The sequence below is a fragment of the Seriola aureovittata genome, chromosome 11 (genome assembly GCF_021018895.1).
Source record: "Seriola aureovittata isolate HTS-2021-v1 ecotype China chromosome 11, ASM2101889v1, whole genome shotgun sequence".
NCBI classification, from domain to species: Eukaryota; Metazoa; Chordata; class Actinopteri; order Carangiformes; family Carangidae; genus Seriola; species Seriola aureovittata.
This window is the reverse complement of record NC_079374.1, coordinates 11,794,300-11,811,218: the sequence shown is the minus strand read 5'-3', so window position 1 is coordinate 11,811,218 and position 16,919 is coordinate 11,794,300. Positions and strand designations below refer to the sequence as shown.

The 16,919-nt window shown below is 43.6% G+C and overlaps 1 protein-coding gene across 2 annotated transcripts; it reads left to right on the top strand.

Moving 5' to 3' along the window:
- Positions 1-2,253: 2,253 nt before the first annotated feature.
- Positions 2,254-11,155, top strand: si:dkey-229b18.3 (uncharacterized). Of its 2 annotated transcripts, none has more exons than XM_056389725.1 (7): positions 2,254-3,676; positions 4,072-4,145; positions 4,357-4,582; positions 6,539-8,520; positions 8,775-8,993; positions 9,777-9,917; positions 10,170-11,155. In XM_056389725.1, the coding sequence occupies exons 1-6, from the start codon at positions 3,340-3,342 to the stop codon at positions 9,879-9,881; spliced, it is 2,943 nt and encodes a 980-aa protein (XP_056245700.1). In that variant the 5' UTR covers positions 2,254-3,339; the 3' UTR covers positions 9,882-9,917; positions 10,170-11,155. The 2 variants fall into 2 exon arrangements, with proteins under 2 accessions (XP_056245700.1, XP_056245699.1); XM_056389724.1 differs by having other exon boundaries at positions 4,354-4,582.
- Positions 11,156-16,919: the final 5,764 nt, after the last annotated feature.

The window sequence follows — 16,919 nt, the reverse complement described above, 5'->3', positions numbered from 1 at the left end:
TCTCCTAGAAGTGGGCACCCAGCTGAGATGACTCCAAAAGCACAACGCAGAATTATCAGTAATAAAACAAAGAGCCTCAGTGTAACAGCTAAAGGCTTAAAGGAATCGTTAGAGCTGGTTAACATCTCTATTCATGAAGTGACCATATAAAAATCGTGGTGCATGGTTGCAAACAAAAAAAAAACACTGTGCCCCCGAGGTTTGCCAAAGTGCAGCTTGACTCTCCACAACACTACAGTGAAAATGTGTTATGGACTGATGAATCTAAGGTTGAATTGTCTGGGAAGAACATGCAGCACTATATGTATGGAGTAAAGGGCACTGAATACCAACATGAAGAAATAATCCCAAAGGTGAAGCGCGGTGGAGGGAGCATCATGATTTGGGGCCGATTTGCTGCCTCTGGGCCTGGACAGCTCGCCATCACTGAGGAGAAAAATTAACTCCAAAGTTTATCAAGGAATCTTACAGGATAACGTCAGGGTGACTGTCCACCTGATGAAGCTCGGTAGAAGCTGAGTGATGCAGCAGGACAATGACGATAAACATCAAAGTAAATCTACTACAGAATGACTTCAAACTAAGAAAATCCACCTGCTCCAGTCAGAGCCTGGACCTTAATCCACTAGAGATGCTGTGGAATGACCCAAAGAGAAACGTTCACACCAGACATCCTAAGAAAATGTCTGAGCTGAAGTGGATCTGTAGGAAGAAGGGTCCAAAATCCCCACTGAACATTGTGAAGGTCTGATCAGCAGCTACTGAAAGAGCTCGTTTGAGGTTATTGGTGCCAAAGGAGGTTTGACCAGTTATTAATTCCAAGTATTCACTTACCTTTTCCCCCTGACACTGTGAATGCTTAATGAGTGTGTTCAATAAAGACACAAAACATAACAATGGTGTGATATTATCTTGGGCACATTGTATTTGTCTACATTTGTGACTTAGATGGAGATCAGAACACATTTTATGAGCAATTGATGCAGAAATCCGGGTCATTCCAAAGGATTCACATAATTTTTCTTGCCACTATAAATTCTTTTTTGAAGAATATAAACTACTCCAAGGTTGATAAACCCTTAAATGCGAATGACATGACCACAGTGTGACCACTATTTTATGATTGCTTTGGCTCACTTTCACCATGCAAACCTCTCAATGCACACAGATTGGCTGTAGAGATTACAGAATCAGTGCAACGTGTTTGCAAGCATTTCTACTTATTTTAACATTACCCTGGTCCTGATGTCTTCACCTGCCTAAAATGCACAGGGAATGATGGAAAAGAAGAAAAAGGATATGTTGGGTGTGTATTCAGTAGTGTAAACTGTGTAGAGGTTGTGGTTAAATGTATATGCTCTCCATCATTACAGTGGAGCTTGCTGTCTTTTAAACGTACAAGTGACTGAAATGCACAAGGTTTGGTTTCTTGACAAACTTAGTGGTCGATACAAAACAGAAATAGTGAGCTGATGCAGTGAAGTACCACCACAGTCATTATTTTGTTTTGTTTGAATATTGGCTTCACTGTTGTGTAAAGTCAGACTCTACACCTCCTCATTTGTATTTGAAAAAAGTATACAAAAGATTGACTGAGTGAAATGGAAGTTTTTGAACACCTTTGCTTTGTTACTGTACACCATTCCCAGTGTCTTACTATTAGTATCATATATCTTAAGGAAATTGCCACTGCTTTGCTCAGAGAAAGTTACTGTTCAGCAGCAACTTTTATGATAATTTTATTTTAAAATGCAGCCATGAACCTATAATTGGGTGATGGGTGATGTATTCATTTGATACAGATGTTTTCATTTTATGGTGTCAAAATTTGGCTGCTTGCATATTGTGTATTATATATTATAATCTTGAAATTTTGCAGAATTTACATTATTGGAGTATTTGTGGCTGAAATTGAGATGACAGAGACAGCTAACATTTTAAAATAATTTATTTCTAATTCATTCTGACTAAATAATGTCATCTTATTTACAGAGGATGGGACAAAAATTGGGCAATATTTGCTTACACTGCGTCCTCAATGTGAATGTTGAGACACTCCACTGGGTGTATCATGTTTAACTTGACTGTGCAAGTGAAGCAAACACTAGTATACTGGCATCGTGAGCAAGCAACCTACCTTGAAAGCGAGGGGCCGAAAACTAAATGAGTGGCAGCTCCATCAGCCAATCGCGTCTCGTCTGGCCGAAGCTCTTTAAAGCTTCTGCTAATGGCTTTTGTCTGAAGGCGGGGAGGAGCTGGCTCGGTTAGGCTGCTGATTAGCAACAAACAGAAGGTTACGAGTTTGAAAAATCGGATTCTTTGATCACCGGACAGGCTTTGCGGTAAGGGGAGCGGTATGAATCATGTCGGGTTTCTGATCGGAGCTTGTTGGCTCGCTTTTGAAAGGACCCGGCGGTGATTTACAACATTTCGGGTAGACCGCGGAGACAACCTCGCTTTTAGGTCGTTGAAGTGGCGATGCTGAGCTGATAGCTGCGTCATCATGTTGCTTCCGACTCGAGTTGGCGAAAAGAAATCTCAAGTTAACGCCGGAGGTGAGGCTGCCCGCCGTCATCCAGCCCCGGAGGCCACTCCCGACCGCTGAAGTGGATGGAAGACGGGCTGCTGGTGAGAGGTCGGCTGTGAAGCCTGTGTGCGTGGTCGCTGTGAAACCGGTGACTTTACATCACTTGGCTCGGCGTTGTTGGCGCGTTACTCTCCTGGCTGAATTTATTATCTACACTTGGATTGACAGTCAAACATTTCTGTTGACGTTGCGTAACGTTAGAAACCACTAAATTGTACAAAAATATGACCGAACGTTTCCCAAACATAAAGTGCAACTGTGGGCAAAATTTTAGGGATGTTAGTCAGTTATGTTTTGGTAGCGAGAAGTGATGCCCGCATTGACAGCTAGGGTACAAAGCAGGACCCTCCGATGAAATGCTGCTGACCCCCATATGATAGTGACTTTCTTCCTAAGCGCCAGTTGAGGAAAAACAGTCTTTTGTAAGCCATAATGAGAGACGTTACGGTTAATTTTAGCTAACTGACACCAACGAGGGGAGGGCTACGGAGCCCGGCTACTAGCAGGGTGTCGAAGAGTGTTTGCAGGGGCTCATTGTTTGGTTTGGGGGTCTGTTGTTTGCTGTCACAGCATCCACGTGTACTTTGTCTCGGGACTGTGGGTGAAGTTTGGCCCGTAGCTCCCCGCCGTGACGTACAAGGGGCGACCCGGCCGAGCAAAAGGGGGGGGTGTTTTTAACTACTTCTCGGAGGAAGAGGCTTTCCAGACTGGATAAAGTTGCATTCTTACATCTGAATATAAAACCGGTTAAAATGGCCGGCGATTGCACCCACACTAACGCTCCCTACGCGAACCCTGGGACGTTTTGTCCGTCCAAACCCTGGTCGGATGGAGACAGAGACAGACCCGGCGATATGGAGTCAGTCGGGAACTCACAAGGGCGTGCGCTCCCTGCACGCTGGTCGCCCAACTTTGAGGTGATAGACGGGCTGCTGTACCGCAAGAAGCTAGAGAGGGGCTTCATCAACTACCGGGAGGTTTTGGATGAGGACCGGAGACATGAGGCCATCTCCACCTTTCACCTACGACGGCGCCACCTCTCCCTGGAGGAGACCTACAAATGTGTGGCTGAAAACTACTGGTGGGAAGGTATGAACATCACTGTTTGCCTCACATCTGACTTCACAGGACAGCATGTGTTTCCCTCCTCTGTAAACCAGCTTCTTCTTACTGGTTATCTTATCTATATGTAACTAGAGTTTATTCATTTCTTATTGTTGAAGCAACCACACACTCCTGATTGAATCAGTCAAAGATCAAGAAACATACTCAGACATTAAAGATGGTTGTTTATTATGGCCCTGGCTGTGTGTGTGAGATAATACATTTCATCCTGTGTCTTTCATCAAGATCAAAAGTCAGCTCTACAAGTGTCAGAGGAGTATCGAGCCTTTAAGATTATTATCTTTTGAAGTTGTACTAGAAAATCCCCACCTATCTTTTTTCCTCATAATCTTATCTTTGCATAACTGTTTTCTTAACAGGGATGTACTTCCAGATCAGAGATTTTGTCCTGGGCTGTCCAGAGTGTCAGAGCCAGCGCACCAACAAAACTCAGGTAAGGGAAGGTCAGAGTCACTGTTGATCTGACAAGTAACGGCACAAGTTTTTTTTATCAGTTCCTCGTTTTTCGGCATCCTACACATTTTAAATTCACACTTTCTCATGCTCAGTCTCACTTAATCTTGCTCTCACATTCCTCTCCCACAAGTGCTTTTTCACATGTTATATTATTATAATGATGAACTTCTATCTTCTTCTGTCAGAAGCTGGGTGGCAGAGGATGTGTCACAAAGACGATGGCATCACACAGCGCTGACATGCTGAGCAAGCTGAGGAGTCAGCGGGAGGCGGGGCTGTTCTGTGACATCACCCTGCGAACAAACGGCCGATCCTATTCAGCCCACAGAGCTGTTCTGGCGGCCGTCAGCGATCATTTCCAGGAAATCTTCACAGAGATGGACTCGAGCATGAAAGCAGACATAGATCTCACCGGTAAGAGCAGTTACCTAGAGGCTAAACTGACAATAGAAAATGTCACTGAGCTGTGCTCAGTTTAAGGGGCTGGATCTGGATCTAAAGGCCAGACTGAGCCTGTGCCTTCTTTTCAGATGAGTCAGTCTTGACCCACAGGCAACAAACAATGCATTTGGGCATTAGAATTTTCCTGTTTAACTTCTAAGTCAATTTCCAATCTAAATTCAAGGAAATGTTTATCAAAGTACCACCAAATACTAAACTGAAAGAAGGTTAATGGCGCTAGTGCTTGTTGGGTTGTTGAACAGCTTTGAAACCCCCCTCCCTCCCACAGATCTTTCTGGTGAAGCTGGTTCCAGTAGTGGTTCTTTCCATTCTGTATTTTCATTTCAGTCTTTTTTGTAAATGCTATCCTTAATGTTACTCAACACAGAAACACCAGTTTTCATTATTTCAGATTCGTTTATGATGAATCATGTTTTGTCTGACATTTTTGGTATGGTACTATTAATACTACAGTACCCATTGTTGCTGTTGCTGAAGAGGCCAGTCAGAGGTGTGAATTGAAGCGGACAGGAATTCAAAACGCTTTGTCATTGGAGTTGCTAACAAAATTGGGTGCCATAGCTTCTGAATTGGATCAAAAAACTGAGACAGTTTAAAAGTGAACTGATTTAAAGTGCAGATTGTATTTCAGTTTTCTCAACACTATAATCTTTAGAGATCGCCACCAGGGGATTACTTGACAGAATTTTATGCTCGGTAATGGGATGTTTCTTGCCAAAAAATACCTTAAAAGTGGTAGTTATCTTCACCCCTTAATATTTTATGTACAAAAGCTTGTACCTTCGATTTTTAACATGGAACCTGATATTTTGTAACTCAGTTATTAACCGTTTGCACTGATGATTGAAACGGGAGCATTTCACATCAATCTAAACTGCAAAAATGCTCCAATTGTCAGTCACGTAACATTGTTTACAGGAAAAATTAACACACCTATTACTTCTAGAATCAGTGGCACCCCAAAATAGTTCCTCCCACTTCACAACTCTAATTCTGTCAATTTTTGTGTGTACAAACAAGTACCACACAATGAACACCCTCCTGGAGAGACTGTCGACTAGAAATATGCACCGTTATCGCTATATTCGAACAATGTTGCATCTCTCTCTGACTTCACATTCAAGTGTAGCCATTCAGATCTGCATTTTTTGTTATTATTGATTAGCCTCCAAATTATACAGTTTTTCTCTGTAAAATGCTAAATGCCCATTATAATTTCCCAGAGCCCAGTGAATATATTTGCATATCTTACTTTATCTGAACAACAGTGTAAAATGCAAAGATGAATAGGAAATCTGCAAGTTTTTAGTGTTTTTGCTCAAAAAATGATTGAAACAATTAATAGATTATTAAAATAGACATATATCTATACATTTAACAGTGACTGGTGAGCCGCTGAATGCAAAAATCCTGTAAATACACAGTCACATGATCATTTCTGACTTTCCAAGTTCAGGTTCATTTCGTTATCCATGAAACAATGATTTTTAGGAAACTTAAAGCTGCAGAAGATACACTGGTGATGTAAGGTAGTTCAAGCCAAAGGGGGGGTGCATTTCTCAGCCACATTTTAAGAGACCTTTTGTAACAGGTTCGAATTGTGGCGTATTTGGTCTAGAAAGTCTGTAGTCTTTGGTCTGTAGTTGGAGGCGCCAGACCCTGAATTGGGACACAGCCATAGTCTGTTTTCTCATTTACTTATGTCTTTGATGTAGCAGCAGAAGTGTCCCTGATTAAAGCAGTTGTTATATTGTCTCTTAGTCTCCACTGTCATGTTTACACTTTGCTGCCACTCTTGCTGCTTCTCTCTGATCCTCTTTGCACCGAGTTGCTTTCATCTCCCTCATCTCACTCACTGATTGACCGGGGTTCAGCACATCTAATTAAAGCCTCCTTTTCCCCCCTCAGGTTTCCGTGAGGACAGCCTTCTTTCGCTGCTGGATTTCTCCTACTCCTCCACTCTGTGTGTTCGCCAGGAGGACCTACCTGAAGTCATCGCCATGGCCCGCCATCTGGGCATGTGGCCGGCAGTGGAAGCCTGCTCTGCTCTCATGAAGGAGCAGGAACAGCAGCTCCATCCTGGCAAAGGCTTTACCTCAACCTGTTCTGGTGCATGCCATGAGCGTCATCACCAGCAAAGGGAAAACAAAAGGAAAAAAGTTTTGGGACTAGAGGACAACATGAACGACAGCTACAGTCTAATGCTGGACACCTCAGATGATTCTTTAGAAGGGAGTCCCAGGCGCAATTTGCGCCGAATGGCAAAACTCCAAGGTCATAACGGCCTCCCTCTGAGTCCCTCGCACAGGATGAAGCTCATGGACTTCAAATCTCCCTCTTCCAAGAAAGTTACTATACCTCGACACACCATAGCCAACCTTCAGTCACAGAATTACTCACCCATACCTCCATCAAACACCCGTCTTCTCCGCTCAACTCCTGGTGCAGCCAAGGAGGTTCAGAGATTTCTGCCCGTGCCAGAGAGCCCGCGACGAAACAGAAAGCCTCACTCCATCACTCGCCTCTCTTGCACCTCCAGATCAAGGCCCAGCGCGGCGTGTAGCCCTGTTCGGGTGAAGCAGGAAGTAGAGGAGGTCGGAGAAGATGAAGAGGATTATGCGAGAGCACAGGAGAAGTACAAGTTAATGAATGTTCTGGGGCTACAGAGGACTGCTCTCCTCCCCAGACCAGAAGATCTAATTGGCTGGAGACAAAAGAAACGACTGAGGAAGCTGAAGGCCAACAACTATTCACTGACGAAGCGGCGGAAACCCCGCGCCACCTCCCCTGTTCTACCGTATGGGGATATGACACTGTCGCTTCCCCTCTGTAACCCCGTTAACACCCGCCTCCTCAACAAGTCAGTGAAGGCCAAGCCTGTGGGCACAATGAGCGTGGAACAGATTACTGCAAAGAGGCCAAAGACCGCCGTGCGACATATCCCTCCAAGCGACAGGAGCATGCGGAGTAAAGGTGTGTTGCCAGACATGTTCCAACCTGCATCCAGGCCTTCCTTCGGGGGGAGAGAACTCAGACGGTCAGTGAGGAAGGGTGACGGTGCCCACCTTCCTGCCCAGCAGCCTCTGCCACGGAGCACCAAAAAACCTCTTGTGAGAAACACAGTCAGGATCAAATCAGAACCAATCGAATGCTCTATCTCAGGTCTTTCTCACAGATCCCCACCCTCACAGAGGACACAGACCAGAAATAAGGTCCCTGTAGAAACAGTCAAAACGCTGCGTTATAACAGCAGCCGACCAGCAACAAAGGCCAAGCTGAAGCGGGGCTCCGCAAGAGAGGTTAAGAAGACCAAAGGTAAGCCGAGGGAGGAAGGGAGGAAAGTGGGGAACCAGGGGATGAGGGGGGTCATGGATACTAGACTGAGAGTGAAGGATAATGAAGCTGGTGGGCTCCAGTTATCAGATCATGGACCTCCACCCTCTATCTACAACCACCCTCTGTACAAAGTCATTAAAGAGGAGCCAGCAGACCCGGTGCCAGTTGTCGGACCTTTCCCCGATCCTCCCTCACCGGACCTGGGCAAACGCCAGAGCAAGCCCCCCATCAAATTACTGGATTCCGGCTTTCTGTTCAGCTTCTGTCGGCCAGCAGGGGGGCCCATGGCAGGACTGAAGAAAGAGGAAGAGAGCGTGGATATCTGCTTAACACGCTCTGTGTCACAAGTTGGGGAGAAATTTGGAGCTGAAGAGCCCCCCCACAGAGCACTGAGGGCCAGAGTGCCACCCACCACCCTGCCTGTGGTGAAGAGGGAGAGGGAGGAGAGGAAAGTGAGCCAAAACAGGGTTCAGAGACCCAGGGGAAACTCCCAAAACAACACTCTTCATCTGGCCAAATCTGCTGGGTCCAAGACCACACGGACCATGCCAAAGGTAGATAATAGGGAAGGTAGTGATGTATGATGATGACTGCGAGTTCTTTAGGGACCTTGAAAGGGCAATAAAGACACAACAATGTAGAAAATCACTAATGTCACCTACCTGTACAAGTTTTCTTCATAGTAACACTCCTGGTGTTATAGTATAAATGAGGACACTATCTATAATTGCAGTACATTTTTTTTTGTATCTACAAAAATTGAGTCAACTCATCAATAATCCTCTTTTCCCCGCTGTCTTCTCTCCAGCAACAAGGTAAAGTCCTCGCTCTGAGCAGCAGGAACTGTGTCGTGCTGGATGCCGTACGACGGGCACGACTAAAACGGCTTCGAGGGCCTCGTAGTCAAGCCCCTAAAGTCCCAAAGGCGTCCCATGCCTGTCTGCAGTGTGCAGCCACCTACAAGGACTGTGATGCTCTAATCATGCATCGCCTCAGGCACATCGAGGGCAAGCACTGGCCCTGTCCGGTAAGCACCCGCTTTCATATACAACCTAGAATAGAGCTCTCGAGTGGAGTTGAGACATTGGATTGACAACCATAACATGGAACACCAAAAGCATGCAAATGTATTATTCCCACTCAACATTATACCGGCCAATTTGATTGAAATATCGAAGGGTGCTTTCACACCTGGTGTTCGTTTACTCCAGACCAAGGAGAAAGACTTATGCATTGTCGTCTTTTAGTTCTGGTCCAGTGTGTGTTCACACTGAGTTTGAGCTGCACACACAGAGTTATATGGATGGACCGGTAGCTAACTGTCATGCTATTGCATTAGTGCTGCATGGTCCCATGTGGGGAAATCAAATTCCTGTGACTGACGATGGGTCTTACTACACCTTAATGGTTTATTTATCTTCTCTGGTGTTAAAGAGCTCACAAAGAAATAACTAACTGAGCAGTGTGACTTGAGACGGTAACTGGACCTTGTATATCATAAATACACGATGACGAACAGACAAACGGTACAAAATATATGTATTATTATTTTTGTAATATAAGGTAAAGATGGTTAATGTGTGGTTGTTATGTTTCATTCATTTAAGTCACTTTTTATTGGGAAACTGCTAAAACCCACAGAGTGAGACACACTGCAGAATCTTTTCACTCAGCACCTGGTTACAACTTCTGATCTAGACACTATGACATCACAGCTGTATCATCAGTGCAAGTCAAAGCTTCCGTCTTGTCATTCTCTGGTCACTTCCTGGTGTTAACTCTCCGGCTTACCCACTCTGCACTTCTGTAGCTCTGCAGCAAGACGTTCTTTCGACTAAGGAATGTACGGAACCACATCCGCACCCATGACCCCAAGTTGTACAAATGCCGGAGCTGCATTGCTGCTGGTTCCTGAGGAGGCTGGAGGGTCTGTTCGGCTAGCGAAACTGGGGTAGGTGAAAGTGACACCTTACAAGCCCGAGCTACACTCAACTGTTTAGTTTGCTCATCCCATCCCCTTGTGGTGCTGTGTAAAGTTGTGAAAGGAGGGGATGAGTACGTATTTTACTTTCACTCAATAAACCTCTTGCTGAAGGAACTGTCAATACACTACAGTGCAATGTGATCACATGTCTTCAATATCTGCATTGATTTTCTTTAAGCACCTTGTCTGTTTCTTAACACAAAAATGTTAATTTTGCAGGATGAAGGCTGTCAGTGTCTGACACCAGCGAACAGAACGGAAACCAGAGGCACATGATCGATCAGCAGCTTGTACATAATGCATCTGTCACACACAAGCACAACGGTCTGTGGAAAGGCATAATTACTCTGATTCTAATCATTGCCGTTGTCAGTGATTGCTAATGTTATTTAAATAACCAAACCAAGGTTGCTGTTACTGTTTGCGTTTCCATAGCTACAGAAGGTTAAACTTGAACATTACACTCAGGGGGCGGGGAATGTGATGCCACGGTATAAAGTGATATAACATCACGGTTGTGTATAAAATGAAATGTAAAGTGATTGTTAAAACTATTACTGCAACCTATTGTTATCATTATTTTTCTATGTATAGATGAATTTCGAGTGCACTTATATCATAGCTTATGTTGTAAACCTAAGAAGTGGTAATAAATTGAAGGTTTGGAGTCCTCGGCAGGAATACTTGAAGTGTTGCAGACGTTGGAGGGAATACTTGAAGTTTGGGGCGATCATAGGAGTGACACTGTCCTTTGGGTGTTTCCAGTGGGTCTTTGTCCTTTGGTGTGCTAACTTTTAAATGATTTGACTAGACTCCCTCCTTTCGTATTGATCTGCTAGTTTCACATAGTCCATGAGTCAAGGTTTGGACTCGGGGCTGGTCTGGTGACATCACTGCATGTGTATTTGCAGGCCATTTGTTGTCCACTGTCTTTTCTAAGGCTGCCAACTTTAAAAAGGGAAACATGTCTCGTTTTTAATGTGAATTTCTGACTAGTAATCAACACAACTGTGTCATTACTGATGTTTTATTGATCTTTTCTTCCACTTCAATCCAGGACACTCTTGTTCTACTTCAAATCCCCCTCCTACTGAGTAAATGCAATGTGTGCACATAAAGAGATGTTTCTTTCACAAACTGATTTTAGAAATAATTGAGCTGTCTCTCGCTGTCTGTTAAAAGACTGAATAAATTTTTGCCTTTTATGTCCTGTTATTCTTGCTTTAATTACACACATTTGCTTGTGACAAATGTCCTGACCATTTAGTGAGTTTTCCTGATTCAAACTACACACAATTTATATAGAGTTGGGGGAGTTAAAAATGTGGTCAACCTGAAATACAAGAGCATCGACTCTGTTGAGGATTTTTCTTGTTAAAATGGCGGAGCCTTTTTCCTAACTTTTATTTTATACTAGTAATTGTTTGGCAACAGCAGGTGTCACCTTTTCAATCGACATGTATCATGTTTGAGTGGTTCATATAATCATTTGCTGTATCAAATTGAATATGCTTGAGCACACAAGCATTTTGAGGAAGTTTTTCCATCATTAACCTTTTATAGACAAAATAATGAATGGAGAAATAATGTTAGCCGCAGCAAACACACGAGATACTTGTCTGGAGTACGGCTGCAACTAACAATTATTTTCATAATTGATAAATCTGCCAATTGTTTGCTGAATCTATTTGCCTCTATTACAGTTTTCCAGAGCTCAAGATGTCATCCTCATATATTGTTTTGTTCAATCAGCAGTCGCAAATAAATAAAAATAAAATAATAAATAAATAATAAATAAAACAATTATTTGATGATCAGATCAAGTTTATGTTTGACTAATCGATTAATTGGATAATAATTTCACCTCCAATCTGGAGAGAAGTTTGCCTATTATTACCCTTATCCAATAGTGAAGTGGGGATGATGGGAGAGATTGGACTGTTGGATGCATCTGAAATTTGCTCAGTATTGCATTTATCCAGTCAGGAGGAGGATGAGGAGATCTGTCTGGGATATCGTCATCCAAGAGGAATGAGGATGATCTTAACACATGAATCTCGTTTGTTCATCCTTGCTGACTGACTCATCTGCAGCATAAATGGAGGTCTTTGTGTTTGTAACATGTACAGTAAGACGTCAGTGAACAGAAGTCTAGTGAAATAATTAAAACTAATGTATGAAATAGAAATATTGGATATCTAAAATATATTTGTATTTGGCTGGCAACGCATGACTTTAAATAATTCAAATTTCAGATGCACATCACATGCACAGGACAACAAGAGACTGCATTTTCTATTTCTGTTCTCATTAAAATCAGCATAAGAAAACAGTGGGGATGGAAGGTGCATATGCAGACAAATAGCACTTGTGAACTGAACAAAAAGTGTAATGTAGGCATGAATAGATCCAAAAATAGTGAAAAAGAAATATAGTTCAGATAAACCCGAAGCATGAACAAGGGAAAAGTCGTCCAGGATGGATCTTATAGACAAAGCAGACACCCAGACCTGACAGAGACGGGATGTTTGGAGAGGGTTCATTGCTCTGTCAGTATAAAAGCATTTAGAGCAGGGGTGAACTGGAGGCTGAAGGTGCTGTACGGTGTAATAGCTGATTATAGAGGATGGGAGGTATTGTCTCAGATGGAGTTCAAGTTAAATCTCATCTTCCCTCGGCGACTGTCTCTGCTCTGTCTTTACCTTTAAGTCTATCTCACCTGCTTCTTCATAGAGAGAGATGAGTGATTCAAGAACAAATAAATTGATTCATGAAAATATTCTACATATGTTTTTTCCCAACTTCAAGTTCATTGTTCTCACATTTCCTTTACAAAGCTTCTTGTGCATGTAAATAGTTGAAAAAAGAACAAATTTTATGGCACGGTTTAGGGTTAGCAAAAAACAAATGTAAGACATACTGTTACACTGAAAATACATGTGTTGAAATGCTTGACGTTTATATAGGTTGGGTTCTATTTGTGGATATTTTACACATCTTTAAATTTGTGAGTCAGTAAACAAGCATTTTCCATGAATATTTAGACTAATTTATCCCCCCTCCACACCCCCACACCACTGCGAGCACAGCTCAGAGGACACATGCTGAAACCTCAGCTTCTGCGTGCTCAAGTGTCTTTGAGCAAGTTGCTGAAACCTGAACTGTTCTGCAGCTGAAACCAGCTCTCGCAAGCCGAGGGGGATCAGTCAAAAGAGAATTTTTCAGGAGAGAAATCTCAGTGTTGTATTTTCTGTAATGAGTACGCTCATCAGACCAGGCAGACAGAGGAAGCAAGGACATCTTTGTTCAGTAGGTGTTAAAGCAAAAGCCACCATGATTTACCTTCGAATTTCTCACCACGTCCCTTTTATGCAGGTTTCACTACCATCCTATCCATCACCAAAAAAAAAAAAAAAAAAAAAAATTTTCCCTCTTATTATCACTCTCTCTCTCTTTTTCTTTCTTTCTTTTGCTAGTGTCTCACTTGAATAAACAACGCTGTGGAAGTTGTGAACTGGTGCTTATCCAATTTCAAGTTTTCTACGGCGTCCCCTCTGGAAAAAAAAAAAAAAAAACACCCATATGTTGCTTCATTAAACCAACAGTACCTAAACCCAACACTAGATGACAGCCTACTCTAGTGGATAACAATGGCTGCTCTGTAACAATAAGACTAATGCAAAATGGTTCCAGCCATATCAAACCCTACCTCTGGAAACCTCAAGACACCCCTAATGTGCAGTACCTCAGAGTGAGGGGGAAAAATGAGAAGGATGTGGTTATTTTGTGAGTGGAAACCTTTCCATGACTTCTGCCTAGGCATAAAAATATGATTCATCTTCATGTTCTTACATTTAATTATCCCTACCAGCAGACATCACATTTATAATGATAAAAACTACACACACCGAAAAAAAAAAAGGTTTTATGATTGGTTTAAACTCTTAACTCTGAGAAGGTTAACATTGAGTGCCCTCATGAGTTGTGGCTTTGGATAAACTGTCCTTGCTTGCAGGAGAGCAGTCAGCGGCACACCGCAGCCACATGTATGACACTGCTTGTGCATATAACGAAGACTAATAATAGTGTGTTTGTGCTTGCATTAATAAATTAAAAAGGCCAAAAGGAAAGTATGTTTATGTTAACCTTGCAATACCATTAGCCTCAGTATCTGTTGCAGCTTATTATAGAGTGAAACTCTCAGTGCCTTCACACTGCAGCATTATTCGGGGGCCTTGGTATACTTTTTCAGACTCATAACCAACAGGGCTTACTTGGGTTACCCTTGTCCCACCAGCCACTGCATATGAAGGCTTATGTGAGTTTAGGGAGCCATGGAGAGTACGCCCAGGAACAGCTGACAATTTATGCTAGTGGGGCCCCCACATTCTCAGAGAGAGAGAGAGAGAGAGAGAGATGAGGGGGGAGGGAAGAGGGAGGAATGGGGGAGAAGGAGAGAGGAGGGAAAAGAAGGGGGGATGGAGAGGGTGGAAAGGGTAAGGAGCGAGGACGGGTGAGTCTGTTCAGTATACCTGGGTTGAAGGGGTAAGAGAAAGAGAGAGAGAGAGTGAGAAAGAGAGAGTGAGGGAGAGGAAAAAAAAGTGGGGGTGGGGGGGGGAGAGAATGGGAGGCTGTCTTGTTTGTAGCTTGTCAGCAATTGCTTGAGACAAGCTTCCCCTCCATGTGTGAAAGCTACTTGGCAGGAATGCTTGGGTTGTACCAAATGCGGCCAGGCGAGAGGGGGGTTCCACAAGAGGAACAGACCCGGATTGAGGGGGCCAGTGTGTGGCTGAAGTAATCCTTCGTCGGTGTCGGCTCTTTGATGTTGTATCTTTGTGGATGTGTGTGTGTGTGTGTGTGTGTGTGTGCGGATAGAGAGAAAGAGAGAGAGAGAGAGAGGAGGAGGGAGGGAGCAGTGTGTGGGTGTGAATGGGGCTGGAGAGAGCGTTCTGTATGGATATGTGCTCTCTCTCCCCAGCAGCAACAAAAGAGAGGGAATGAGACACCCCCCGCCCCCCCCCCCCCCGCTCCCCTCCACCCCCTTCCCCGACTCTCAAGAGAAAGAAAGCAAAAAAAAAAAAGGAAAAGAAGATGATGAAACCTGAAGTGGTCCTGCAGTGTGAATTGTGTGTGTGTGTGTGTGTGTGTGTGTGTGTGTGTGTGTGTGCAGATGCTCATATGTGCATCTGCATATTTGTCTGCCTGCGTCTCTGCATGCCAGTGTGAATAGCTTCTCCAATTTAATCTGTTTACTAACAATCTGTGTGTATCCTGTTTGTGCTATTTATGTGTGTCTGTTTCGAGCTCCGTCTGTGGGTGGGTTTTTTGCATGCAATTGTCCCTGTGTGTCTCAGTGTGGTCATGTTATGAGTTTTCTCCCCAGTAGGGGCTGTTATTGTCTTAAGAATGTGTGTGTGTGTGTGTGTGTGTGTGTGTGTGTGTGTGTGTGTGTGTGTGTGTGTGTGTGTGTGTGTGTGTGTGCGCGCGCGGGGGTCAGTCTCCAGTAGCCTGTTGCTTTCTGCTTCTGACTGCTCTCGGCTCTACATCAGGAGGAATGCAGACTGAAATGGATTCCTGCAGGATTCCTCTTCTCTGGCTTCATTATTCCCACTGCTGCTGCTGAACAAACACACAGAACACACACACACACACACACACACACACACACATACACACACACACACACACACACTCACTCACACTCATTTTGGCTGGTTTGCTGACACACAAAGCGGAAGATCCTGCAATTTAAACTTACAATGATTTTAATGATGAACACACGATGAGCAGTTTACTCCTTTTCTCTCCAAACTACTGAAACTTTCAGCTCTAAAATAACTGAACTTCCCATTATCTCCTTCCATTTTCTTCCCTTTCACTCACTCCCCCTATCTCTCTCACAAATGCACACACTTACACACTCTGCTGTTGGCAGTCACAGGGTTTTATTTCCTCGCTCATCCTTTGTGTGTGTGTGTGTGTGTGTGTGTGTGTGTGTGTGTGTGTGTGGAGAGGCAGTAAAGTTTGAGAACGTCCAGTCAGCAGCTACTGTAGAGCAGCAGCCTCTACATTACACAAGGAACTGAAAGCTCCTCTCATCCCTTCACCCCCGCTCATCATCTGTTTCCAGCGCTTGTGGTAAAAAAAAAAAAAAAAAGTAGAAAAAAAAAAAATGAAGGCAAGGCCAAGAAATGGGATGCAATTTTAAAATGAATTAGGCCGTGAATAATTTTCAGGATGTCAAAATGTATTGGGGTGAAGGCGTTTATGTAATTGGAGCACTTGGTTCACTGGTATACAGCTTAAGAGAGGAAATTCTTTATTAGGACTGGAATGCACCGCTCACACACAACCCATAATGAACACACACACACACACACACACGCAAATTCACATGTTTATTTTGTACATACATGTGTCGGCGCACACCTACGCCAACACCTGAATGATGTGGTTGATGTACTCGACTGTGCTGACCTCATTTACATGTCCTCTTGAGGTGGTGTACTGTAAAGAGGAGAGGAGAGGAGAGGAGAAATGAGGAGATGAGAGGAGACTGGAAAAGAGGAGATGGGATAAGGGGGGAGGGAGGAAAGGAAAGGAAGAATAAAGGAGAGGAAAAAAAGAGGAGAGGAGAAGAAGGAGAGAGTATAGGAAAAGGTAGAGGAGAGGAGTGAACAAGGAAAGGAAAGGGGGGGTGTTACTGATGAAAGAGATTAAAAGAAAGGAGAGGAAAAGGAAGGAGAGGAAAGAGGAGAAGTGAAAAGAAGGTTGAATGTTTAGCGAATAGGTGATGATGAAAAGAAAAAGGAGCTGCGCACATTAGGTAAAAATGAAGGTGAGGAAAGGCTAAAACAAGAGGGAGGGAAGGAAGAAGAAATAAGGCAGAGGAAGGAGAGAAAGAGGAGAGGTTAGGAGAGGAGAAGAGAAGGGATGATGAGAAGAAGAAGGGGTAAAAACGAAGGGGAG